The sequence below is a fragment of the Mastomys coucha genome, unplaced genomic scaffold (genome assembly GCF_008632895.1).
Source record: "Mastomys coucha isolate ucsf_1 unplaced genomic scaffold, UCSF_Mcou_1 pScaffold21, whole genome shotgun sequence".
Classification (NCBI taxonomy): domain Eukaryota; kingdom Metazoa; phylum Chordata; class Mammalia; order Rodentia; family Muridae; genus Mastomys; species Mastomys coucha.
This window is the reverse complement of record NW_022196904.1, coordinates 142,797,078-142,824,093: the sequence shown is the minus strand read 5'-3', so window position 1 is coordinate 142,824,093 and position 27,016 is coordinate 142,797,078. Positions and strand designations below refer to the sequence as shown.

The window sequence follows — 27,016 nt, the reverse complement described above, 5'->3', positions numbered from 1 at the left end:
GCTGACTGATGTACAGTGTCTCACACACACAACACACACACACACACACACACACACACACACACACACACACGCAGCTCAAGGTCCAGCCCATTCTTAGTCAAATGCCCACTATTCTAATCTTCTGGGCTATGTTCAGGAAGTCTCATTCTTGCTAATTCCTAGGAATGGCTCAGAAACCACAAGTGACTGAAAAGGAGGATTCTACTTGACCTTGCCCTGGGATATAGTCTGGATGGGTAACATTCTTTACAAAATTCCAAGCCAGGGTTTGGCTAAGATGTTGGAACATTGGTAAAGGTCAGAGAGCAATGTCTAATTTTGTTTAGCGATAGTAAATCATATCTTGGTGAGCACCTAGCATGCGAGTTCGCAAGGACATATCTGGGCTACCTCTGAGTTAGGAGATGCCACAAATGAACTCCAAGAGACTGGCTTTCTTTGAAGCTTTTTCGCCTCTGGTCTGTGGCCAAGGTTTTGGGCTTGTCACAAGACTTCATTGGAGTGGGCATGGCACTATTATCCTTAGGTTTGGCCTTCTCATTGTGTCCTGGCTTTCCTGGATGTTTTGGGTTAGGAGCTTTTTGTTTTTTGCATTTTCTTTGGCTGTTGTGTCAATGTTTTCTATGGTGTCTTCAGCCCCTGAGATTCTCTCTTCTATTTCTTGTATTCTGTTGGTGATACTTGACTCCTGATTTCTTTTCTAGGTTTTCTATCTCCAGGGTTGTCTCTCTTTCTGATTTATTTATTGTTTCTGGTTCCAATTTTAGATTCTGGATGGTTTTGTTCAATTCCTTCACCTCTTTGGTTGTGTTTTCCTGTAGTTCTTTAAGGGATTTTTGTGTTTCCTCTTGAAGGGCTTCTAGCTGTTTACCTGTGTTCTCCTACTTTTCTTTAAGGGAATTATTTATGTCCTTGTTAAAGTCCACTATCATCATCATGAGATGAAATTTTAAATCTGAATCTTGCTTTTCCAGTTTGATGTGGTATCCAGGACTTGCTGCAGTGGGAGAACTGGGTTCTGATTATGCCAATATGTTCTTGTGCTTGCTTCTTGCTATCTAGTAATCTCTAGTGCTACCTGCCCTTGCTGTCTCTGACTGGGGCTTGTCCCTCCTGTAGGCCTGTGGGCCTGTGATCTTAGGTGTGTCAGCACTCTTTGGGAGACCAGCCCTCTCCTGGGTGGGCTCTGTGTAAGGAGGGCTGTGGGATACCCTTAGCTCAGGGGTGCAGATGGGAAGTATTCTGTCCTCAGCTGCTCTGCTGTTCCGGTGCTCTGTTTGCTTCTGGTGGGTTCCTCTTTGGGCAGTTATTGGAGCAAGACTGGTGATCTCCCCTGTCGGCTTAGGAGTAAGACCACTCCTGTGAGACCAGCTCTCTCCGGGTAGAATTTGGGTACGGAGGGCTGTCTGACAGCCTTAGCTCTGGATCACAGGTGGAGACCAGTCATACTCTCTTTTTAAAGCTATGTTTATTCTTGACAGAAAATTAGCTCTTTCTTGAAGTTACTACACACTTGACATTTTCTCAATTGTATCTTTCTGCAGTGAATGTAAGTTGTACTCAGGACTGGATGATGATCATTGTTAGCGTGGCTTCCCAGAACAAAAGAAATCCATATGTTTTTGCTGATGAATTAGTTCTGGGACAGGGCTGCCCTGCAACTCGAATACACACATATCAATATGATTTTATATATCCTGTTTTTCAGTGTGGCATCAGGACAAAGGTGAGAACTTTGTAGTGCGGTCTGTAAAAGTAATAAGTGTTTTTTTCATGCTTATTTGCTTTCTGTTAACATTATGGCCCTTTAACTGAGCTATATCCACGACTCTCCGGGTAATAACTAATGACTGTAGCACATTAGACTCCCACATGTATTCCTCCCCAATTATTGGGTCAATTTCAGGCCCAGAAACTTGTAGCACAGATCTGTAGACTCAAGATGCAGGCAACAATTTTAAATAATTTAAAAAGATCCTAGTCTATTTCACAAAAGCTTGGCAAGAAGTTTTTAAGCAAAAGTTTACTTTTGCTTATCTATATTTGTGCATGAATATGTACAGGTGTCTATGAAGGCCAAAAGAGGACCTCTGATCCCCTGGAGTTACAGATAGTTGTAGGCCACCTGATGTGGGTGCCTGGAACCCAAACTGGGTTCTCTGCACGAGCCTCAAGCACTTCTATTCACCTACCCATCTTCCTAGCCCCTTCGCAAGCAGTTTTAAATTGTATTAATGTTTCTAATGTTCCAGATCACCAGTCCTGGTAATGCATATGATATTAAATGTTCAATTCAATAGTCAATTCAGTTTTCATCTAACATTTACCCATGCTCTATTAGGATGTGTGCCTACACGGGAGTTGATTTTCATTGGAATTAAATTTCTGTTAGCTATTCAGCTAGGGATGAATTTAAAACTGCAATTTCATTCTGGGACATTGTTTTCCTATAGATTTTAAAGTTTATATTTATACTACAGTAATATTTTGGAGCCATTCACTGCTTGTCTTATCACTTATGATAGGGCATGGTATTTGGAAAATTAGGCACCCGGAGCTTCAGATGGGGGTTGTCCAATTGGCCCAGGAGTGGTTAATGGACTAGTAAAGTTTTACTACTAAGTAAGACTGATTTCCCTCCAGAATCTGTGCTTTAAACCATTTTTTTTTTTTGGTTGTTATTTGGCTGTAAATTGTGTTACTAAGAAACTGCTGATGGCTGAAGAAAACATTCTGTGGGCAAGAGTGCTTTCTCTGCAAACATCAGAAGCTGAGTTTGAAAGTCTATAAACCATGTGAAAAGGGAGGTATCCTGCAGAGGCCCGTAATCCTAGCACTGGGGAGCAGAGATGAGTGGATGCTGAGGGCTTGCTGGCCAGCAAGCCCAAATGGTGAGCTTCTGGGTTAGCAAAAGACCCTGCCTTGAAGCAATAGAGGCAAAACACCTACACTGTGCTCTGGCCTCTGCATGTGCACAAATGGGTGGGTACACCCACACACTTATATGCATCTTGTACATGCAGGCCATGTACAAACACAAGAGAACAATACACACATGCATGCATGTAGGTGCGTGCACACACACACACACACACACACACACACACATACACTGGAGCAGGGAGATGTGACAGAGAGATGCAAAGAGAAAGATAGACAGAGATGTAAAGGCACTCAGAAATAATTACTGAATGTTTTTTATTAATATTCTATTACAAAGACTGTTAAATGACAGTTTGCTTCTGTGTCATAAGATTCTCCTGTCTAAAAGTAATTTCAGCTCACTCTTACAGGGCTCCTTTTCTGTCCCATTGTTAAAACTTCACATGCTCCTGAGAATGACAGAAGCCACTTTTTGAAATATTGATGATTTCTGTTTTATGTTCACCTCTATGAACGGCTCTTCTGTTGCTAGAATACCTTCTTCCTAAATAGTGTGATTTCCTAGGTTATCTCACAGGAAATCGTCTGTTTTGAAACTGAGATGTACTTTCATCCAAGGAATCATTGTTTAGAATCTGAGATGATCCCTTTGCGGTGTTCTGCATCTCGGTGAGTCCTGTGGATCTCTCTCCTTTGAGCTGCTCTCATAGCAACAGAGACTTTAGGGACTATATCCTGGCTTCCCCATGAGAATAATTCAAAGAAATCCTATGTAACTATTTACAAAATACTTCAGTAGATACCTTATTATTTTACCTTTTTAAAAATTAAATATATTACTTAATTTTAGAATCAAAACACGATGGAGTTGAAAGTGTCTAACATACAGTCTAGTAGTCAGAGATTATTTTACAGTTTTGTAGTTTATAGCTACAAATCAAGATAAAATACTCCATCACCTTAATAAATAAAAGAATTAGGCATTGACACACACACACACATTTAGTTTGTTTTATATTTATTTATTTATTTATTTATTTATTTATTTATTTTGTGTATATTTGTGGGTGCATATGCCACAGTATTTGTATGGAGGTCAGTGGACAAGTTGTGGAAATTGTTACTCTGCTTCCAATCTGTGGGGTCTGGGAATTGAACTTGGGTCATAAGACTATCTGGCATGAACCTTTACATGCTGAGCCACTGGTCCATGGCATCAATGTATTTTGCTGTTATCTCATTTATAGTATAATTCTTGTAAAAAACTTTTTTATGTTATGGGACTATGTGAGTGGAAATAAACCTGCCATTTCAATAGGAACTAGTAGAGAACGAAGTAGGGTTTGTTCACCTGTATGATTAAATCACTCATTTGCAATTTTATGGAACTAATATTGGATCCAGAAAGGCCCTATAGGAACTTTGAGATGAAATGCAATTTCACCCTGATGCACTACTTGCCATGTGGTAGAAATGTTTGTATCAAATGTTAAAAACTCTTAGGGGGCAAGTGTAGAAATCATAAAACAATTTATAATCCTGTCCAATATACAAAAATACTTGATATTAGAAAAGAATTAGAGCTCAGAACAAATGTATAATATATTTTAATGTGGCAAATTGTATGTCTGTCTGTTTTAGTTTCACTGTAATAAAATACACATAAGGACAACCAGTGATGGTGCATGCCTTTAATCCCAGCACTTGGGAGGCAGGGACAAGCAGATTTCTAAGTTCGAGGCCAGCCTGATCTACAGAATGAGTTCCAGGACAGCCAGAGCTATACAAAAAAAAAAAAATCTCAAAAAAAACAAAAACCAAAACCAACCAAACAAACAAAAAACAACAACAAAAAAAACCCCAAACCAAAAAACAAAAAAACCCAAAAAACAAAAAAACCCAAAACACATAAGATAAAATTTACCATCATTACCACCCATCTGTGTGGATTTCAGTGGCAGAAAATATATTTACCTTGGTAGTATATATGACCTTCCATATAACTATTTTTCTAAGGTAAACTAGGTTGATGGTTTTAGTGACGTTCTGGGGTATACCAGAACCCCAAATTAAAGCCAAACTTGATTAAGTCATATGTACACACATGCATATACATACATAAATGTATCATCTTTTGCGTATACCACTAAATGCTGCTTGTAATGTAGAGTTCTCACCCATTGTCTCATAGCTAGTGCTTCTTCGGAGGCTTCCATATCAACAGAGACGAATGGGCATTCCTCGGTCAACAGTTATTACTCTCTTGCTTCGGGCCTACCTACCTTAGAAAAAGTCATGGCGATGGACTGGGAAGAAGGCTCACTGAATAAGAGTACTTACTGCTTTTGCAGATGTCCTGGGTTCAGTTCCTAGCACCCACATGATGGTCCACAGCCATCAATCTCTCCTGTTCCAGGCATCTGAAGTCTTCTGACTTTCTCAGGCACCAAGGCATGAACATGATATGCATACATACCTGCAGGCAAAACATTCTTACACATAAAATAAGTAAATCTAAAATTAAAAAAAAAAGTGATGACTAGTCAGACAAGCAGACAAGAGCAGAGCTTTGGTGCATAGGCTTTAAGGTTGTACACAAACCATTCATTTGTCATCCATCCATCCATTCACCTTCAGAAATCCAGCCGAGTTACTGACCAGAAACTCAGTAGGTAGTCCTGTCTTGAACTTGCAGTGATTCTGTTGTCTCTGCCTTCTAAGTTATTGAGCTGATGATGTGATGGTGTTTAATATAGATAAGAATAATTTGATTCCAAGTTTTGATTTGAAAAGTTATGGCACCAAGAACTCTAATCCTGATTCTCCCTGTTCCCCTTTTCTTTAGGAACTCAGTGAGGCTTATGCCAGCGCCTACTGAAGAGGACCCAAAACCAGTTGAGAGTCCCTTTATGACTGACTTTGAAGCTACACCAGAACAATTGGGATTATTGAATGTTCACCAAGCTGCTTCCTCCCCTGAATAGGAGATAGGGACAGTGCTGATGCCACAGATTTCATTATAAGACAAACCTTTTTTTTCAATAAGAAAAACAGTACTGGCATAAGTTTCTCCTTAAATATCTCATTCTTATATATACACCAATTAAATAAAGGCTCTTCTTATGAAAATGCATTCTTTGATTATTTTACTCATGTGTTGCTTGTAAATTAGATGTTACCTAGTAGGGAATTTATAGTATTCATTTAAATTTTGTTTGCTCTTTTGTACCTAGATTCAAGAATATGCCCTTAATGGCAAATTTGAACATTTAATGTTTATTTTTTAAATTGTCTTGGTGGTGATGTTGTGCATGCACGCACACACATGCCATGCTGCTTGTGTAGAGGCCAGAGGACAACCTGTGGGAGTTGATTCTTCTCTTCAATAGAACTCAGGTTGTCAGGATAGGTGCTAGGCACCTTTAACTGCTTATGTATTCTACCAGCCCACACGTTTTGATCTAATAGATACATGTTTTAAATGTTTTCAGTAAGCATAATGAACAGTGATAGGTGTATTAATGCATCAGAATAGAAACTTTGGGCCTAGTTTACATTTTAACAACTAATGAGCTAACTCCTAGGGAAGATAAGTCTCTTGTTTGCAGATACTTTAATAATGTTTAGTGTTCTAGCTCAAAAAAGCTGCATTCTAAAATACCCATGGAAGGGAGTTGCAGAGACTAACTATAGAGCAGAGACTGAAGGAAGGACAATCCAGAGACTGCTCCACCTGGGAATCCTTCCCATATTCAGTCACCAAACCCAGACACTATTGTGGATGCCAGTAAGTGCTGGCTGACAGGAGCCTGATATAACTGTCTCCTGAGAGGCTCTGCCACTGTCTGACTAATACAGAAATAGAGGCTCACAGCCATCCATTGGACTGAGCACAGGGTCCCCAATGAAGGAGCTAGAGAAAGGACCCAAGGAGTTGAAGGGGTTTGCAGCCCTATAGGAGGAAAAACAATATGAACTAACTAGTACCCTCAGAGCTCCCAGGGACTAAATCACCAACCAAAGAGCACACATGGTGGGACTCATGGCTCCAGGTGCATATGTAGCAGAGGATGGCCTAGTTGGTCATCGATGGGAGGAGAGGCACTTGGTCCTGTGAAGGCTCAGTGCCCCAGTGTAAGGAAATGCCAGGACCAGGAAGAGGGAGAGGGTGGGTTGGTGAACAGGGGGAGGGAGGAGGGAATAGTTTTTTTTTTTTTTTTTTTTTTTGGGAGGGGAAACCAGGAAAAGGGATAACATTTGAAATGTAAATAAAGAAAATATCTAATAAAAAAGCTGCATTCTAAAACTAATTTAAGGTGATAGCATACTCAGATGACAATGAGAAAATTCAATTCACAGTTTGAATTTAAGCAAATATTTCCCATCACTGAAGATTGATGTCATATGTCTCCTCTCCTGTAATGTTTCATCTGCATTTGTAACAACTGACCAAGGTTGGCAGGCTTGGACTCAACCTGTGGGTCCATCTTCCAGAAGAATTTTTAAGTACTTCTATCTTTATCCCTCTCAGCAGAGAGCCTGCACTCAGAGCACAAACCCATCAGCACAGAGGTGATGTCTGTGAAACTTTGAGCCAAACTATATCTTCCTTCAAGTATGTTTTTCGAGGCGTTTCTCACAGCAGTGGAAAAGCTGGCTAATAGAGGAAGCAGAGTGGAATTTCTCTTTTCAACATTCCTAGGGGATAAGGTGAGCCGTGCTGGAACAGCCCAGTTTCAGGAAGATGATTCTAAAACATCTTATCCCAGTGCCTGATCTCATAGGCCAGTTGGTTAGCCTCAGGTGTGGAATCAATGTCATCTTAAATGTACATGGCGATTTAAGGGTGAGCCACGAACAAATCCCACTCTCTTCTTCATTTCACCAATTATGTAAGCCTTTCTCTCGTGGCCATAGTTTTTCTAGCAAAGAAATAAGTGCTGGCTGAAAGCACACAGAGGTGCCTACTTTTGATCTTTAAAATGCCACTTCATGTAACTGAAGGACTTTTCCTGCTGTCTGTTCTTTGAACCTGTTTGTAGTGCTTGCTGAAATGGGTACTCCCATTTTCAATTTACAAACAATGCAGCTGAAACCTTAAGTACCTTTCATGACTTTTCACCTCTAAATTAAAAAAAAAAAACAACTTAGGTTTTTTTTCCGTATTCTTGTGTTTCTTCTTTTGTCCTGTAGATCCTGATCTTGTCACCTTCTTCTTTTGTGATATTCCACCTGCAATGGCTTTTGTTAAAACAGTGCTTGGGTGGTGGTGGTGGTGACAGCATCGTCGGTGTGTCATAGTTGTCATTGTCTTTGTCATCATTGCCATGGGAGTAGAGGTGGCGATGTGTTCTGCCTTTTGCCACAATCCTTTCCACCAATTCCTTTTGACTTCTGTTTAGGCCTATCTTTCACCTGTTCCTGAACTTGACTCTGGGCTCTGGAGTCAGCCTTGACTATAGGGCTACTGCCGAGCTTCTGCTTGCCCTATCTCCAAAATCTCTTACCCCCAAACTGTCCTTCAGTTGAAGTATCGTGCCCTCCTTCTCTTTCATGTGCTGTTTCCACCCAGGACCTGGTATTTACGATTACTAGGACCCCATTTTTCATCCTCTTTCTCTTCCACGGACTCTCTACCTTACCTTTCTCTTGATATCACTCTGGATATCAGCAGGTGCATGGACATGACAGGTGTTTCTCATGAGATTGTAGCAATGAGGAACAGTAGGCTGGAGCCAAGTTCCTCCTTATTACATAGCTGAAAAGAAGTTGCCAAGATTTCATGCATGGGCTGGTTGTGAACTTCTTTTGGTAGAGTGCTTGTTTGCTATTCCCAGAACTCAGACTTGGATCCCCAGGACTCTGTAAAAATGAGTGTGAAGATGCATACCTGAAATTTGAGAACCTGCCGAGGGAGCAGGCTCAAAGGCTCAAGGTTGTTTTTACTTGCACAGTGAGTCTGAGGCTAGCTTGAGCTCTGTGAGACCCTGTGTCATAACAAGAGGTTATGTTTGCACCCTAGGACTTTGTAGAATGTAGAATTCAAGAGGAATCCAACTGCTGTAACAACAGAAAGATCAAAGAGGAGAAGTGCTTAAGGTGGAATTTGTAATTAAAAAAATAAACTAAAAGGGAAAGAGTTGAAATATTTACAGAACGGCCCAGGAGAAGAATGCAAAGTCACATGTGTAACTAATTGAGATTAGCATAGAAAGAAGGATCATGGACGATGGGAAAGAAGCCCACAAAGGATTTTGGAGCTTTTCAAAGCTGCTTTTTAAGCCCAGAGCTCTTGAAAAACAGAATCCTCTGGGGAGATGGAAGCAGGACAGACTCCAAGGGCTCCCTAATGAAGCTCTTAATACTCTGCTCCTAATATTCCAGAGTAGCACTACCCAGATGCTTTAACCCTAGCTCAAGTAAGCCTAGCAGTGAGCCTGCCCCAGAGAAGGTGCAAGAAGTGAGCCTTGGTATTGCCCATGTGCCACCAATTCTTTGGGTGTATAAGATGCAAGAACTATAAGGCCATTTCTTAGATTTTAAAGACGATTGCAGACACTTTAGAAGGCCTATGCAGAAAACTGTTGTAGGAATAAAGCCCTCACAGAGACCGTAGAGGAGAACAAGCCATTTCCATTGTACAAAACTATCTGACTTCTAGCCTTGGAGGGCTTCATACTGAAGCCTCAAATGATCCCTGAAAGTCACTGGGGTACAGGGGGTTAAGTAAGGTAAGGCATTGGTGGACTGTCATTCATCTTGGCACTCCCAGAACATGGGACATGGGCTGATGTAATCACTGTTAACATCAGAGTGAGGTCTAGTCAGAATCGGTTCCTAATAGAGGAAGAAGTTTGTCCTCTCTACCCTCTCTATTAGTATTTTTTTTTTTAAATTGCTGTAACCAAAAAGCAACTAAAGAAACTTAGGAAAGTTTTATGCCTGTTAACAATTTGAAGGGAGGAGTGGTGACAAGGGCTGCTCTGGCTGTGACATCAGAGCATGTGATAGGCTGGTCACACTCTCCGCAGTCAGGAAGCAGGTAGAGATGAGTGTCCACCCAGCTCACATTCCCCTTCTCATCTAGTCCATCCCTCAGCCATGGGATTTTGAGTCCCATATTTGGGATTCATCTTCCAAGTTAAACTTTTATGGAAATTCTCACAGAGGTAACCAGAATCATATTTCATTTCCTAGGTGATCCTAAATGACTAATTATGAGCGTCCGCCCTCTGCTTTCTCTCATGTGTTCTCCCTCACTCCTTGTATTCTATGGTGTGACACGAAGGCCCTCAGCAATGCCTGTGTCCTGGCCAGGACTTCTCAGATTCTATGGCCATGAGGAAAATAAACTCTTATACTTTATAACTCACCCTGTCAGTGGTATTCTCTTATGCCATCAGACAATAGACTAATGCAGCTGGTTAAATATAAGGGAATCTGTTTTGTCTTCTATCACATTGATTCAGCAGTGGTATTTAGTCATGGGTTATTCCGAGGATGGAAGAAATGGATGCAACCTGAAGCAAATTGAACAACAAGTGGCAGTTGATGTATCAATAAACACAATATATTTAAATTATCATTGTCTTAATTTATGACAAATGAACTAACCTTGCTTGGCCTGAGAGGATTAAGCATTATCATGTCTATGAAAACAGTTTTAGCAACATCACTCATGTGTTATGTAAACTCAGGCCCTCAGCAGCCACAGTATGTTGCCCCTCCTTCCAACACTATTCATTCTGCCCGGCTTCACCTTTCATTACATAGCTAGACCTAGTTCCCCCCATTCCACATTACCTTCCCACTGACTTAGCCACATGTTCTGCTTTTATTTCTTGCTCCAACAATGCGTGAAGCAATGTCTTAGAGCCAGAAGTTGCTGGCTCCAGACACCAGCTTCCTTCTTTATGGGCATACTTGGGGATGTGGATGGGCCATTAGTGCCCTCAAATATGAGTGCTATTTGCACACCTTTCAGGCAGTCAGCAAAAAGACTTCCACTGAATTTGCTGAGGCATTGCACAAGGGAGAGATTCGTTAAGCCCGAGGAAGAGGAGACTGCTGGTTTTGGGGGACAGACTCTGGTGATCATTACTGACTGTCTCTTCTTCTGTAATGAGATGGACTTGCAGGGGAAGGACTCTGTCAAATCCTGAAATCATCGAGGTAAACCCTACCAGCCCCTTCTCTGTTGGAATCATCTCTCAATTTTTTTGTCTGCTAAAGGTGTCTCCCTATGGCCTTCTTGGGATAAAAGTCTATTTCATTTCTCAGTAGAGGTTTGGAATTTTTAGCTGTGTGGACAAATGCCTTTAGAATGCAGATATTACCCTGGTGCCTGGTTTTTGGCATAATGTATTTGGAAAATGTAGTCATGGATAGACAGATGGTAGGCAGGCAGGCAGGCACACGCGTGCAAGCACGTGTGCGCGCGCACGTGCACACACACACACACACACACACACACACACATTTTGATATATTTAGAGGTCGCTTCTGAACTTGGTGGCCAGGTCTAGTTATAAGAGGTGGTCTGGAATACCTGAATGATGATAGTTTTGGTAAGACAGATCCTGCCTGGGCTCAGAAGAAGAGTGTAGTGATAACTAGAGGCAGATTTTGACCCTTAGCTTCTCAGATCCCTGGTGGATTTGGAAATGTTATTTAATGCTCTGTTTCATAGATTCCTCATTTGTAAAGTGGAAAGTGTCATAATGACAATACCCAGTCCAATGGATGTTTTGAAAACTGAATTGGTTGACATGAATAAAACACGCAAAAGAAGTCTTCTACACAGATAGAGCTGGGGAGGTGAGCTCCTTAGTGGGAGGCTAGGAAGTCTACAATTTCTAGATTTCTTTTAAAAGCCAAATTGACTGTGTTTTAGAGAACATGGTTTGCTTTACCTGAAGACTGAAGCTTATCTTCGATTCTTTTCTTAAAAGGTCAACAATGTGTCAGACTTATTTTTTTTCCCCTCTAAAACCATTGTGTGGTGTTTTCAGCATGAACTCCTAGTGCTTGCTAATGGATTTTCTATTATTATTCTTAAACATGACTTTCTAAGTATGTATTAGCTATGTATGAACTGTGAGGCAGTGAGACAGCAGAGCGAATATGATGAGCACACAGAGAGATGCAAGCACGTAACATTGAAGCTCAATCTGAGACATGTGAAACGTGTGCTGAAGGGATTCCCAGAGCATGAAGAAAGGGCCAGGACTAAAAGGCCTTCTTGAAAGCTTGATTTGGGCAGTGTCCAGGCCAAGTTCTAGTGGCGAGAGAGGGTTTGCTTTGTGAAGAGAACAGCTCTAGAGTAGAAAGACAAGGAGCAGAGTGTGACTCCTGGAACTCAGGCCCTCCTCTGGAGAACAATCCTGACGCAGCGACAAGATGAACTCTTCTATTACACTAAAAATACTGTTAGAAAGTGGCTGAGGGAGGCATCAAGCCTTTGGGTTCTTTCCCATGACAGCCACAAACAGCTCCAAATGGCATCCCAGGCATCAGCAGGTGGTACCTCACCAGGCAGACACGTGAAGATGGAGGAGACCGGTGGTGGTTCCGTTTATCAGCCCTTGGATGAGTCACACCATGTTCAAAGAGGAGTACTGCAAGCCCTCGGGGTAAGTCAGTCTTTCTTGTAAAGCTGTCTTAGAAGAGAAGGAGCAAAAGATTACATGGACACCCTCCTGTAAATTTCTGAGTTATCTATCAAGTCATTGAGGACAAGATAGGGTCATGGAGATCTGAGGAATAGAAATGGAGAATCAGTCAGTCCCTGATAGGGTAGAATATCTATCCCAGCATACCTCAGAGAATTTATTCTGAGGCTCTTTATTGTTTCTTCGTGCTTTCTGACCACTTCTATCAGGAGGTTGAGTTCTGTGAAGTTCCCCTCCCTTCCCCTCTACTTCCCTTGTCTCCCTCCCTTCCCCTCTACTTCCCTTGTCTCCCTTCCTTTCCCTCTACTTCCCTTGTCTCCCTCCCTTCCCCTCTACTTCCCTTGTCTCCCTTCCTTCCCCTCTACTTCCCTTGTCTTCCCTCATCCTTGCCTTCCTTTCTCTTCTCTCCCCTTCCCTTCCTTCTTCCCTCTCCCTTTCATTCCCCCTCCCTTACCACTCCTCCTCTCCCTTTCTCTCCCCTTTCCTCCTTTCCTCTCTTCTCTCTTTCTTATGGTGCTGGGAATGAGAACCAGGTCTTCGTGGATGCCAGGAAAACACTATTATCCAGTTAAAACTCCAACCCTTGGTACATTTTTTATACCGAGTCTTGCTAAATCACACAGGTTGGCCTTGAACTTATTCTGTAGCTCAGATAGATATTTCTGCTTCATCACCAGTGATGGCTATAATCTAAATTTTAAATAAAAATATTTTAAAATAAAAATTTAACAGCTATCTGGCTTTGTCATATTATGGTTCTAAACAAAATCTTCTCAGAACAAGATCGGTCCAGTTAATTTAAGCTTATCATTTTAACCATTTAAAGCCACGGTAAGTCCTTTCTGAGGAAAATAAAAATAACATTATACCTTTTCTTTCTTCTTCATTACAGGCCATCCAGATCCTGAATGGAATACTGATTCTAGCTCTGGGTATTTTTCTGGCTTGTTTACAACATGTGTCCCACCACTTCAGGCATTTCTTCTTCTTCACCTTCTACACAGGCTACCCACTCTGGGGTCCTGTGTTTGTGAGTATTCATTTCCTTAGCCATAGATCATCTTCTACCCAGCACTCCTTGTGTTCTCAGTATGAAAGTATTCTTTGAAGATTATCAGCTGTGGTTTTGATTTATAATTTCCAACAAAAGTAGGCAAAAGTCCCTTTCATTCAATGCAACTTATGATTTTATTTTTTGTTATGGGCAAACAAAATTCTGTTGTGTATATGTACTACATTTTATTTGCCCATTCATTTGTTGATGGGCAGAGTGGACATGGCCAGTTCTATCTTCTGGGTATTGTAAATAGTGCAGCGATAAACATGGGTTTATAAGCATCTCAGTGGTGGAAGGTAAGAGTCCTTGGATATGTACACATACATACATACATACATACATACATACATATATATACATACATACATACATGTATACATATACATACAGAGAGAGAGAGAGAGAGAGGGCACATGCACACACATGAAGAATCCTATAGCTTCAAAGCTTTCTAGACTCAGAAAGATAAAAACTGTATGTTTTTCTCCTTTACAGCTCCTAGATTTTAATTTTTATATATACACCTATAAGTATGTGTGAGTGTGGGCATAAGTTGTGAGACTAGAATAGAGACCAGGAGAGGAGAGAAGAGATCTAAAGGAAAGGAAGAGGGACAGAAGACAGCAGCAGCAGCAGCAGTGTCACATGAAAGAAGATGGAGGTCAGCATGGGTTCTCAGCCTGAGAAGAGACTATGCGTTTTCAGCTTGGGGTATAAGGTGCTTGTTCGCAATGGCACTTTGAATTTGACATGGCTGAAATTCTGAGAAAGTTAAGATAAAAATTTGATGGAAGAGTTAAACTCTGAAGTAGTCCTGAATTGTTCTGCATTTTAAATCTTGACAGCCCAAGTGAAGAATTTCTGCTCTGCATTTTAGAAAAGACAGAAGTGAAGAATTTCAGGTGTTGCATAAAGATTGGGTTTTATTTTCTCAGAAAGTGAAATTAGTTTGTTTAAAAATGGAAGGGGAGCCAGAAAGATGGCTCAGCAGTTAAGAGCACTGTCTGTTCTCCCAGAGAACTCAGCTTTAAATCACAGCTTTGAGCCACAAGGAGGCTCACAACTGTCTGTACCTCCAGTTCTAGATCCGATACTCTCTTCTGACCTCTACAGGAGCTGTACATATGTGTAGGGACTCATGCAGGTCACATACATACATAAATTTAAAAGGGGAAAGGAATTAGGAATCAGGATTTGCTTTGGCACCACCAGAAGATTTGAGCATTGATTCCAGTTCTCAAAGTTGCTCTATGGCCCCAATACACTTTCAGGGCAAGTTCCAGTGAATGACCTCTGTTCCCTGTCTGCCTTTGCCTGTAGCCATCAACTCTTGCAACCATGAACATGTCTGCTATGTACTCACTAGAGAGTCCTTTGTATTGCTTCATCTTTTATAATCCTATCAAGGACGTGGTTTAAAAGATTAGATGTGAACGTTTGCCCTCAGTTTCCTTACTAGGATGTCAGAAATAGCAAAAGGAACTTCTTTTGGGGTCTCTGAAATTAAATGAGAGGTATATATTATTATTAATTTGGATGCTTTCTTTCTCCCGCACTTTTTAACATAGTCTCCCCATTTTGATAGCACACAACCTTTAGTAGATGATGTTAACATGGGGATATGTTGTTAGATGGGAAAAGAAGCTGAGGTGAAAAAAGGCCTAGTGATCTACCCAGAATCCCATGCTGGCTATGGGCTGGAGCTACTATTGAAAACAAAGGTGCTCATTCATAAAGTACAGAGCTGGGAAGACCTGTGAAAATCTCTGGTATCTGAGACAGAACTCAAAGCCTTTTTCTACATTTTCATCCAGAATTCAACAGTTAGGTTTTGCTTAGCAAGCCTTTATTCTCCAAGACTTAGTAACTTGCTTAAAGGGTTGTAAAGCTTTACCAACTGAAAATTTTGAAAAATCATAAATATATAGAAAATCTAATTTATCAAAATTAGAGTCATGGAAAGATAGCACATGAATATAATGATTTTAAAACTGGAGAGAGAATACATTTAGATTTATAAATTCTCTTTTGAAGCATCTAGACCAATAAATCATAAATCTGAAGTATGGGCAACAATATAAGAATTTTAAAATGTGTCATTTATAGAAATATAAATATAAGCACAATTATAGTATTTCATTATTTATATCCATACACTAAACCATTAAAAGCTAGACATAAGCAAAGTGAAATTATGATGAATTTACTTATAATACAAACTATTTAAAAGTTAGTCATATAAAGTAATGCATAATGCAAAGTATACTTTCGTGTGAACTGAACAAAAACAATTTGTGTAGCTTCTACTGATAGCTGCTGTTAGGGGAAAGACCTGGAGAAACTGGTCAAGACTAAATGTCCCTTTATCTGCCCTACTTCCTATTTTAAACAGTTTATCAGCTCAGGATCCTTGACTGTTACAGCAGGAAGAAACCCCACAAGAATGCGGGTAAGTGGCAACTCTTCCTCTTTTTCTCTGTGACCAGATGTGCTGAAATAAATTACCCACCAACAGTAAGAAGACAGAGGGTGGTTCTAGCTGAGGAACTAAGTCTCATTTAATGCACAAGATTTTGTGCGCTGTTAGGGGTAACAAATTATTTTTAGTGAAAGGTCTTTCACCACTATCTTTGAATTTGAAAGCAAAAATTTTTCTCCTTTTGATTACTCATTACAAAATAGGTAACTCTGTGTTATATGTTCTCTGAGTTATCTAGATATTTGGTCCCATTCTGTTCAGTTCCATTGGCTTTTTCATCACAACATTCTATCCTCAAACACCTATCTTTTTTTCTTTCATCCCCACTCCCTGATGATGGGCTTGCTCTCTGTTCTGAGAAACTGCAGCCATGGAGAAACTTTCAAGCTCACACACTAAAACACTATACCATCTTCTGTGTGCACTAGACCTGTTCCAGTGTCCGTTTCCCTCAGTTTTTACCGTGGAGGAACGCACTGACTTTTTTTTAAAGCTGATTCTTCTACTTGGGTGTTCTCACCCATGTCCCCCTTTTCCACTATATAAATCCATCACTTTAATATATTTCTACTAGGTATTTTAAATTTAAATCAGCATATAAGAACATTATGGATTGTCTATCTATATATCGATCTATCTACTATCTATCTATCTATCTATCTATCTATCTATCTATCTATCTATCTATCTATTCTATCTATCTATCTATATCGTCTTGGCATTATTTTCCCCTGATACCTAGGTACAGTTCATTTTTCTGTTTGTGACAAAACCCCATTTTAAAAGAGTTATCTATAGTTTGTCTACAATTTTTATCTATTCAGTTATAGTTAAGCTTTCCTATCTTCCTAATTCTTTTGTTTCTTCCTGGCCTCTGAAACTTCTCTCTTTAATATTGAAGGTGTCCAGGTTGCTAAAACAGTTCTCAGTTCTTGGCCCTCTCCTGACTTCACTTATCAGCAGTGTTTAGCTCAACTCCTCTCCTGATAACTTTTCTCTTAGGCTCCAGAACACCTTGAGTGGCTTAAGTTTCTTTTATCATTCGAAGTCTCCTTTACAGACTCCTGTTGCCATTTATTGTAGTGCTAAACACTGGCCCCAAGATCTGGTTGCCTCAGGGAGGAGGGAATCCTCTCACACACCAAGTGATGCTAAGTAATCTTGATCCTTAATTTAAAACTATTGCTTGAGTAAAGATGCCTACAACCCATGCTGGGCAGAAGAGAGGTAGGTGGGGCTTGGGGTCTGAGGAGAGAACCAGGAGGGAGAGAGAAGGTGGAGAGGAGGTGTCATGGGGTAAGAGATAGTGAGAACTGGCCATGAGGGCTGGCCAGTCGGAGTAAGAGTGGCCCAGGCAGAACATGGCAAGTCATATATCTTGGGGTTATTGGCAGTGAAGTAGACATAATAACATAGGGGTTGATATCTGCCCAGCTCTAATGCTTTAAAGGCTTATTATAAAAGCTTTGGGTCTTTTATCTGGGAACTAAATGATCAAAGGCGGGATAGAAACTCCTGATTGAGATTAAATATTTACTACAACAGGCTCCATTTCTTTTTCCAGGCTGTTTAGGGCTGGGTTCCCAGTGTTCCCATCATTGGTATCTACTCTGCTCAGTCTGTGTTTACTTTGATGATTTGAGCCATTTTCGTCACTATGATCACACTCCTGATATACACTCCTGACAAAAATTCTATTCTGCCAAGATTTTTCTCCTGAGCATCCAGTTGTCCCATCAATTTTGCTTCTACTTAGAACTCTGAAAGGTCCCTCAACTTCTATTATCCCTCAATCCTGTTCTATGAAGTTCATGTCCTCCTTTTAGATTCTTAGACCAATAACATGAGCTATCCCTATCCCAATCTCTTCTTTCACGTTCCTGAAGCCAGTATCAGCAAATTGCATGGGCTCCATCTTATAAGTTACCTCTCTGTTTGGCTTTTTCTCATCTTTCCTCTGATGGCATTCCATGTTGTCTCCTAATTGGGCTCTTTGCTTCTATTTGTGAATCTCATTTTCCTGATCACAAAGTGACTCAGTTTGGGTTACTGATCTGTCATTTCTTTGCTCAAAATCTTCCATCAATTTTGTATTTTTCTCAGAATTAGAAATAGACTTTTTATGAATTATATGGCTTTACATAATACATATCTCTGTTAATTCTGACTTAGTTTCCTAATCTTATCTACCCTGACTCTCTTGCTTCCTGGGAACATATGGCCTCAGGGACTTTGAGCTGTCTTCTTTACCCAGACTTCTTTTGGACCATCTAGGGAAATGCTCAGTTATTTATTCCTATCCCCATATGTTATTACTATGCAACGTCACAAACTTCTACTACTTTCTCTAGATTTCCATTTTTTTAAAATATTTATTTAAAATATTTTTATAAGTAAGTACACTGTAGCTGTCTTCAGACACACCAGAAGAGGCCACCAGATCTCATTACAGATGGTTGTGAGCCACCATGTGGTTGCTGGGATTTGAACTCAGGACCTTCGGAAGAGCAGTTGGTGCTCTTAACCGCTAAGCCATCTCTCCAGCCCCTAGATTTCCATTTTGTTATACCATTCTATTAGTTTCAATACTTAGTTACTTAAATATGGCATAATTTATGCACTAGTGTGTTTATAGTTTTCCTTGTTTTGTTTTGTTTTTTTTAAATTGAGATGTAGTCTCATATATTATAGGTAGCTTTGAGTGGTAGTCCCTGCCATCACCCACAGAGTGCTGGAATTACAGCATCAATGACACCCAGTTTATGCAGTACTGATGATTGATACTGGGACTTCATGCATGCTAGGCAAGCAGTCTACCAATTGAACTGTGTATCCTGACTCCTTCTTTGTTTTACTGCTAGACTGTACACTCTTTGTGCAATGGGAGAATCTCAGTTCACAAGAGATTGCCCTGTGCCTAAAATACTGTTGGGTGCTTAAATATATACTTCAGTTGCCGAGGAGTTAAAGGATGTTCTACATGTATTAATGGACATTTTGTTTTTGTTTTAGATGCAAAACAGTTTTGGGATGAATATTGCCAGTACGACAATTGCATTTGTTGGGACTGCTTTCCTTTCTGTACATTTGGCATTCAATACTCAGGCTTTCAAGAATTGCCAGTCTTCACAGTCACCTGATGTATGCATGTTCCTGGGTTCCTCATCAGATGTATGTTTCAAAACTGTTAATAACATATTTCAAACCATTTAAAAGATACAGGAAAACAGTATGTTGTATACTATGTTAACTTGAATATTGGCTTTGTTATTTATTAGTTTTGTAATGAAGGACATGTTAGACAATCTGTCTATATTTTAATTTTCTTACTTTTGAAATAAAGATAATAATGAGTAGCACCTACTTAATGGATTGCTATAAAATTCAGTATATTAATATTTGATTGGTAATGAAAACAGTGTTTAGCCATCATGCTGTATTATTATTACTGCTATTTATTATACTCTAGAGACAATACATTATTTCACATAAGTTTGTTTGATGTAACAAGCTTCAGAGACATATCACTTATTCTGCAACCTGGAATGTTTGTGCATGTTAGGTATACACTATCAACTTAGCTACATCCATACATATATTTGGTCTAGATTTTGTGTGACTATGTGAGTATGTTGAAATATACCCAGCAGTTTGTATGTATGTATGTATGTATGTATGTATGTATGTATGTATGTGCACTATGTGTTCTTGGTGCCAGAGGAAGTCAGAAGAGGGTACTTGATCACCTTGACCTGAAATTACAAATGGTTGTGACAAACCATATTGGTGCTTGGAATTGAACCTGGGTCCTGTGTAAGACCAACAGGTGTTCTTATTGACCAATTGCTGAGCCATCTCTCTAGTTCATCTTTTATTAAAATTTTAATCACCTAAATTTGTATTTATCTGTGTCTATTTTTATGGATTAACTGGTATTTTTCCTCTATAGAAATTTGATTATGTATTTCTTTTCTGCAGTAATGTGTTGAGTTTCTCCCAGCATTGTATTTTGCCCCATAGTCCTGATGTAAATGCTTACACCTACCCTGAAATCCTGTCAGTGAAATCATAATTTTTATCCATTTTACTAGACTGTGTATTTTTTTCTGTACTTTATTACATTGATGTGTTTTACTGATAGTGTCAGAATTTTTCTTCTGTGATTTCTTCTCCCCTTGACTAGCTCATATAGGTCAATTTTCAGTCTAATCTACGTTTCACTTTATTACATTGTGAGGGTCTGCTGACAAGTTTTCCCTCTGATTTGATCTGAGCATCATTTTCCTAGGGCCTCGTGTCTTTAATGCTGATGCTCACCCTGCTGGAGCTGACTATGACCATTTTTCTCTCAGCCATGTGGTGCCTAGGCAATGTCTGTGGTTCAAGAGAGGTAAGTTTGTATAAATGAGTAGTTTCTGTCATGTGAAAATTCCACAATGGTTGAAGTTATTTCCAACTTTTAGAATAAGAAAACTTTGCATGGTTATGATTTGTGGGGTTCTGGGAATTATTTCTTAGATCAATGTGTGAGATGAAGTAAGGCTGGAAACGATTCAGATTTTAAAATGCAAGCTATATCTTAGTATACATTTAAATTATTTTCTTGTAGCTTTTTACTTTTGAGAAGTATGTGTCAGGATGACCACATATTCTTGCTAGATATTTAGATCTTGTAATTCAGTTTCTTAAATTTTTTTCTACTTGTAATTCCTTTTTGGCCAAAGAAGCATTACACGGCCCTAGAGGGACTCTTAAGAGTGGGAGAGAGGGTGTCTCTGACTCTCTTGTCTACTCTTTGGACCCTTTTCCTCCTAGTCTCATTGCATTTTTGTTAGGCTGTGTTTGGTTGATATCCTCAGGAGATCTTTTCTGAAGTGAAATGAAGGAGCAGTGGATCTGGGGGAGAAGGGAAGCGGGTCATGAGCTGGGAGAAGTTGAAGAAGGGGAAATTGCAGTCAGGATGTTATTGTATGAGAGAAGAATAAATAAAAAAAAGGTTTAAAGATCAAACATTTATGGATAGTGAATCATAAAGAAATCTATTTAAAATGATTAATTGGCATACAATTTTACCATGGACTAAAGACAGAAGAAAATTTGCATATTAATGAAATGAATGTTCTTATTTATTTTTCCATAATAATGAAATCTTGGCTAAATATTAGATATTGTAGGATGGAGATAATTTTCATGTTTCTGAAAGTTGATAGATATTCTGATTTTAACTATTGCCAAGGCTGAGAATAGTGCTTTGCATTAACATATAGTGCAAAACAACAGAAAGATGTTTAGTTTGTTTATGGCCATTTTGAAAAAATGCTGGAAATTTTGTCCTAATCCCAAGTCAAAACCATTCAATAATGTTTTATAAACTCAAGTCGACAATTCAAGCAACAATGTTAAAAATCAAACTCTCAAATAAAACAAAGCAAAATATGCTAATTTGATGCTTATATGTTAAGGAAGGGTAGTAGAAAACATTGCAGGTATTTATCTTCTGTAATTATATTACTATGCTTTTATGAGAGATGTTGCTGCCATTCATAACATACAAATATTATCTAATCTGAGCAGCATTCACTTGTGTGTTGTGGTGTAGCAGCAGCAAGTCTGCAGTAAGGGCATACAATTCAATAGGGGCAAGCAGAAACACCTTAGATAAGTTATACGTTGGATTTTATTGACTGCCACTCCAATCTCCATATTCAGTTCTGCAACCACATGTGTAGTGGCAACCCACAGAAATGAAAATAAAAATGTTCTGATTGTCTCAGGTCCATATACATAGTATCATTATCCAGTGTTTAACAGAGTGACCATCAGTGACGGCATCTTGCAGGATCTGTGACAGTGATCACAGTGGTAATGAGAAAGGATAGAGTGGAGAGGGAAGATGACGATCCTCTTCTTGAGAATCAATGTCTTGTTTTCTAGGCAATTATTTTACCTCCTAATTCTGTGGAATCAGGAATACCTCCTGAAGGAAGTGATTCTGAGAACCTGAACGCTCAGGCTCAAGCCACCGAAGAGTGAGAACTTCATTTGAAAACTCAGCAGAACATGAACAGATGAAATGCAATCCTTCTGTCATGGAAATATTCACAAGAAAGCTGGAATCTGTCCCAATTCTTTCCCCCTTCCCTGTAACTCTACTAGCATGGTCTAGATCTGGATGAATAAATATATTTCCTTAGGTTTTCTTGGATTTACAACTTCTATGGTCATTCTTCCAAAGCTCTTTCCAGATATTGAATCTCTTTTTTCTTTACTCCTTTGCTTTCTAAGGCTTAAGGTGAAAGAACATAGAATAATTTTCTTTTTTTCTCCTTTCTTTTGAAACCCAGTGTCTCATGCCCCGTAGGTTGGCTTTTAATAACCCATGAAGCCAAGTCTGTCTTTGAATTCCTGTTCTCTTATCCTCACCTTCCAAGTTTCAGGATTATAGGCACACACAAGCACACTCAGTTTGATATTTTATACTCATTAACCCTCATGCTACCTCAGCTTCCCAACTGCTGAGATTACAGGTGCGAGCCACCACACCAAGTGATAAACCCTACTGTCTGGATTCTCAATAGAAGTCAGATTTCAGCTACCTCTCAGGAATGAGAATGAACTGGAGTTTTTTTTTTTTTTTTTTTTTTTTTTTTAACACACACAAAACATACTTCTTGATTTGGCTGATGTCAGAATTACAAATCTAGCAAGTTAAAACAAATTATTGTGATTCATTTGCACTTTACAATACTTGAACCTTAAGCTTAAGATTTTATTTCCACCAGCTTTTGGGAGTCACTCATGTCCTGATACAATGATGGTTTGTGTTAGGGGATTTTGTTCTGTATGGCCACTTTTCATTAATTCTACTTCTATTGTCTTATAGATGATCTACTTCCTTTTATTTGAATACATCTTTGATCATCCTTTATCAGAGCATATTAACAGTACACAAGAACACTGTGGCTTCCTCACTAGCATTTTCTATGAATTGACTACTACCTTCAGATTCTGGTGGAATTGACCTCACTTTGAGGTCCAGGGACACACCCTGAATGGTCTAACTCTATTAAAATACTTACCTTGATGATTGTATTGGTCTATAACATCTCCATGGACAACAGCTTGGCTCTAACGTGAAGCCAACTTCACTAAGGAGGGTCTATGACTTTTTCATAAAATATATAACTCATAACTAGAAATAGAAGCCATTAGGAGATAACATCTTAAAGTTGCTCAATAGTTACTCTGGGGTTCACACATAAGAAAATAAAAACCAACTTTAATTTAGCCACCTCTGGAATATGCATATAGAATCTGACGTCTCATAAATTTGAGATGAGTGTGTGCAAGCCAGGGGACTACCCCTGGTATCATGCATTCTCAGGCACCAACCGCCTTGTTTGTTTGTTTTATAGTCATGGTCTTTCCCTGGAAGTAGGGCTCATCAATTAGGGCTGGCTGGCTGGCTAAGGAGCTCCAAGGATCTGTCTGTCTACTTTTCTTTGCTGCTGGGAGTACCAGGGTGTGCCCCATGCCTGCCTTTTATTCCATTTTAAAAATTTAGTTAATGCAAGAATCAAACCTATGTCTTACTGTTTTTACAGCAAGCACTTTATGAATTGAGCTGTCTCACCAGACCTGTATTTTGTAGTGATTAACTTCTATTTTTGTTTTTTGTTTCCTTTTTTTTTTGTTTTTTTGTTTTTTTGAGACAAGGTTTCTCTGTGTATCCCTGGCTGTCCTGGAACTCACTCTGTAGACCAGGCTGGCCTCGAACTCAGAAATTCACCTGCCTTTGCCTCCCAAGTGCTGGGATTAAAGGCATACACCACCACCACCCGGTTTCCTTTATTTTTTTTTCAAGTTTTCCCCAACTACTGCTGTAGTCAATTTAACTTTTAAGTATGGTTTATATATTTTGATTTTAAAAAATTAAAAACTTCATGTCCTTACAATATAAGATGTTTCACTTTTTGTTATGTTTAAAATATTTTATATTATGAATTTGATTTTTGATTATAGAGAATGACATTATTGTACTGTTATTATTACAACATTTTAGCTTGTAGGAAGCTAAAAATTCTAGAACTTTTCACTAAGATGTTGCCATATTCAGATACAGAATTGTGCACACATTTCTTTGGTAACTTTCTAGGCCAGTGACATTTCACCCCTGTTGTTAGGATAACATTGTTGTAGTTTAGTGATGTAGTTTATGATGGTTCTTACCATCTAGGACAGATTTTTTTCCCTATATAGTTTTTTCATGATTTACTTGGTTTTCCTTGCTTATTTGCATCTCTATTCAATTTTTAAAAATAACTTGTTAACATTTTGGTTACGGTTGGAAATTTTGATTTGAATAATTTTTAGAACATTTTTACTATTCTTTGAAAAATTTATCAATGTATGCAATATGTCTTGATGAAATCCACTTCCCACTCCTCCTGGACAATCTCTAACTTACCCTTCTTCCAACTTCATGTTCTCTCTATTTCCCCCTTTTATTTCATAATCCACCAGGTTCAATTAGTGGTACTTATTGGAATTCTGACTAATTTTGTTGGTTTGATCTTACATAGGTCTTGTGCAGGTATCCATAGTGGGAGTGAGTTCATGAGTACAAGATTTTGTAAGCTAAACTTTTAACTTAAAAAAGTAAGCCAAATAGAATATACAATTCATTAAAAATTCTTGAATTATAGTGGAAACAATAAAATAGACTTGGTTAAATATTCACATGTAATGATTTCAGGATCATAGGTAGGAGAATGGTTGGGGTAAGAGAGCTGTCATGGCAACCATTCATGACACCATATGACAGATGATATCTAAACTTTGCCCATGAGTCTGCAGCTCATGATATTCCATATCAGGAAATGTTCTTTTTTTTTGAAGTACAACCATATAGCATGCTTATTTTCTCATGAAAACCATAGTTTTAGATAATAAAAGATATATGATATGGAAAGAGAAGAATTAACATGAATTACATAATCACCATGATAGCTAACTGGCACTTGGACTGTAATACCAAACAAAAACTGTCTGCAAGGATTCAAGGAAATCTTAGAGTCATTTCTGAAGTCATATGGATAAAGAAATGAAGGTTTTGCCTTAGAGTTTGCACTTGGCCCTTGAACATTTTGAGCCATTTATCCCATGGCCATTTCTATGATCATATTTGCCATAAAACATTGGAGCTTGATGTCAGTTAAGACTGTTTAAACTATATTATGTGTGTATGTATAAAATCCTTCCTTTGCTTACCATTTGCATGTGTGCATGTGTGGACTCACATCCATGTGACTATGGAGGTCAGAGAACAGTTTTGCCAAGTCAGTTCTCTACTTCCACCATGTGAGTCCCAGGATTTGAACACAGGCCCTCAGGACTGGCAGAAAGCACCTTTACTCATCACAGAAAGGAAGAAATGAAAGAGGGTTGTGAACAAAAAGACAAGAAATGAGAGGGCAGAGGTCGTGATTACTTGGTGGGAAGTATCAGAAAAAACCCTCAAAAGACAACGTAAAACCTTTGAGATGAAAAGTTGCTTCATAAACCTAAAATAAAAATGCTTATTTTAGTTAAATTTAGGATTACTTTGAGGAAACATATGCTCAGGAGGGATTTAAAAGTAAATTTCTTTTGAGTTTGGGGTATACCCCTAACTAAGAGCCTATTTGTAATTGATAGCTGCTTTTTTGTTTTTGTTTTGTTTTGAGAGGGAGCCCATGAAGTTGGGTGGGTTGGGAACTGAGAAGGAACTGTGAGGACTTGTGGGAAGAGAAAGAATATGATGAAAATATATTCTATGAAAATTAAAAATATAATGAAACAAATTCTAGGATATAATTAACTAAGCAAAGAAACTTGAAATCAAAGAGAAAGCCAGAGTAAAGTACACGTGCAAAGCCCGTGTGTGCTGAAGGAGAACCGCTGTGTATTGGGGAAGAAATGCTAGCTCTGTTATCTCTTCCGTCCAGGCAGATGCATGGTTAAAAATCATCTTGGTAATAGTATCCAGCCCCAAAGGAAGTCATTTGATCATATGCTCTGATACTCACTGTTTTGGAAAGCTGGAACTACTTGGCTATGGAAACTTGGCTATGAGTACAGAATGTGCTAAGTATCTCAGGAAAGGGGGAAGATGATGCTGTTGATGAACACCAAGGCATAACATAATTGGGAGGTCATAAATCACCTTTCAGTACCCTATTAACATCTTGAAATGTGCTGTTGGGAATTTCCATAGAACAGCATATGTCCAAACATAGAAAGACAACTTTGGATAGTTAGATTAACTATCCAAATCTCAGGTAGGATTGCTGATTTTTGTTGTTGTTGTTGTTGTTGAATATAAGCCTTTATATACTATTAGGAAACACCACAAAAGACCCTTACATTGATTCAAGACTTTCCCCTGCAGACACATGTGGTTTTGCGAAGGTTGGGTAGGGGAATGACATTTCTAAGCCAATCATTTTAAGGCTAGGCTCAAACATCACCTTCCCTGAGAATTCGTTCTCTGAGCAAGCTCTATCAGTCAGTGTTGTAACCTGCTTTACATTCCTGCAGCCTCTGGCCTCTGACCTTCTGGGTAATTGTTTTTCTTTGTTTACATCTGCAAGGTTGTGGGCTAGAGAAGTCTGGGATCATAGCCTTCTATAGTGTCTGCTCCATGTTATGACCAGTTGCAAGCCAGAAGCATTAAGTCCCTTCTGTATAAATGAATAGGAAGATGGGGCTTACTTTCTAACTCACATAGTGTATTTGTTAGATGCACTGATTCCCAAAGATCTGGTGGAAAGAGGGGAGCTGGAACAGGTGCCAGTATGTACATTAGAATCCTCTATTCATTCATATATATTTACACACATATATGTGTGCATATATATGTACATATACATACATATATATATA

The 27,016-nt window shown here is 39.0% G+C and overlaps 2 protein-coding genes across 2 annotated transcripts in view; both read left to right on the top strand.

The window, feature by feature from the left end:
- The window catches only part of Oosp2 (oocyte secreted protein 2), an 11,976-nt gene extending 5,961 nt beyond the window's left edge, over nt 1-6,015 (top strand). Inside the window, exons 2-4 of the mRNA XM_031384739.1 lie at nt 1,548-1,729; nt 3,452-3,555; nt 5,732-6,015. Of these exons, the coding sequence (XP_031240599.1) occupies nt 1,548-1,729; nt 3,452-3,555; nt 5,732-5,870 (425 nt within the window). The 3' untranslated portion in view covers nt 5,871-6,015. The remainder of the gene's footprint in view (nt 1-1,547; nt 1,730-3,451; nt 3,556-5,731) is intronic.
- Nucleotides 6,016-10,868: 4,853 nt separating this feature from the next.
- On the top strand, nt 10,869-22,289 carry Ms4a3 (membrane spanning 4-domains A3). Its single transcript, XM_031384738.1, has 7 exons — nt 10,869-11,058; nt 12,406-12,518; nt 13,450-13,587; nt 16,007-16,063; nt 19,106-19,264; nt 20,382-20,483; nt 22,028-22,289. The coding sequence occupies exons 2-7, from the start codon at nt 12,435-12,437 to the stop codon at nt 22,124-22,126; spliced, it is 639 nt and encodes a 212-aa protein (XP_031240598.1). The 5' UTR covers nt 10,869-11,058; nt 12,406-12,434; the 3' UTR covers nt 22,127-22,289.
- The last annotated feature ends 4,727 nt before the right edge of the window (nt 22,290-27,016 follow it).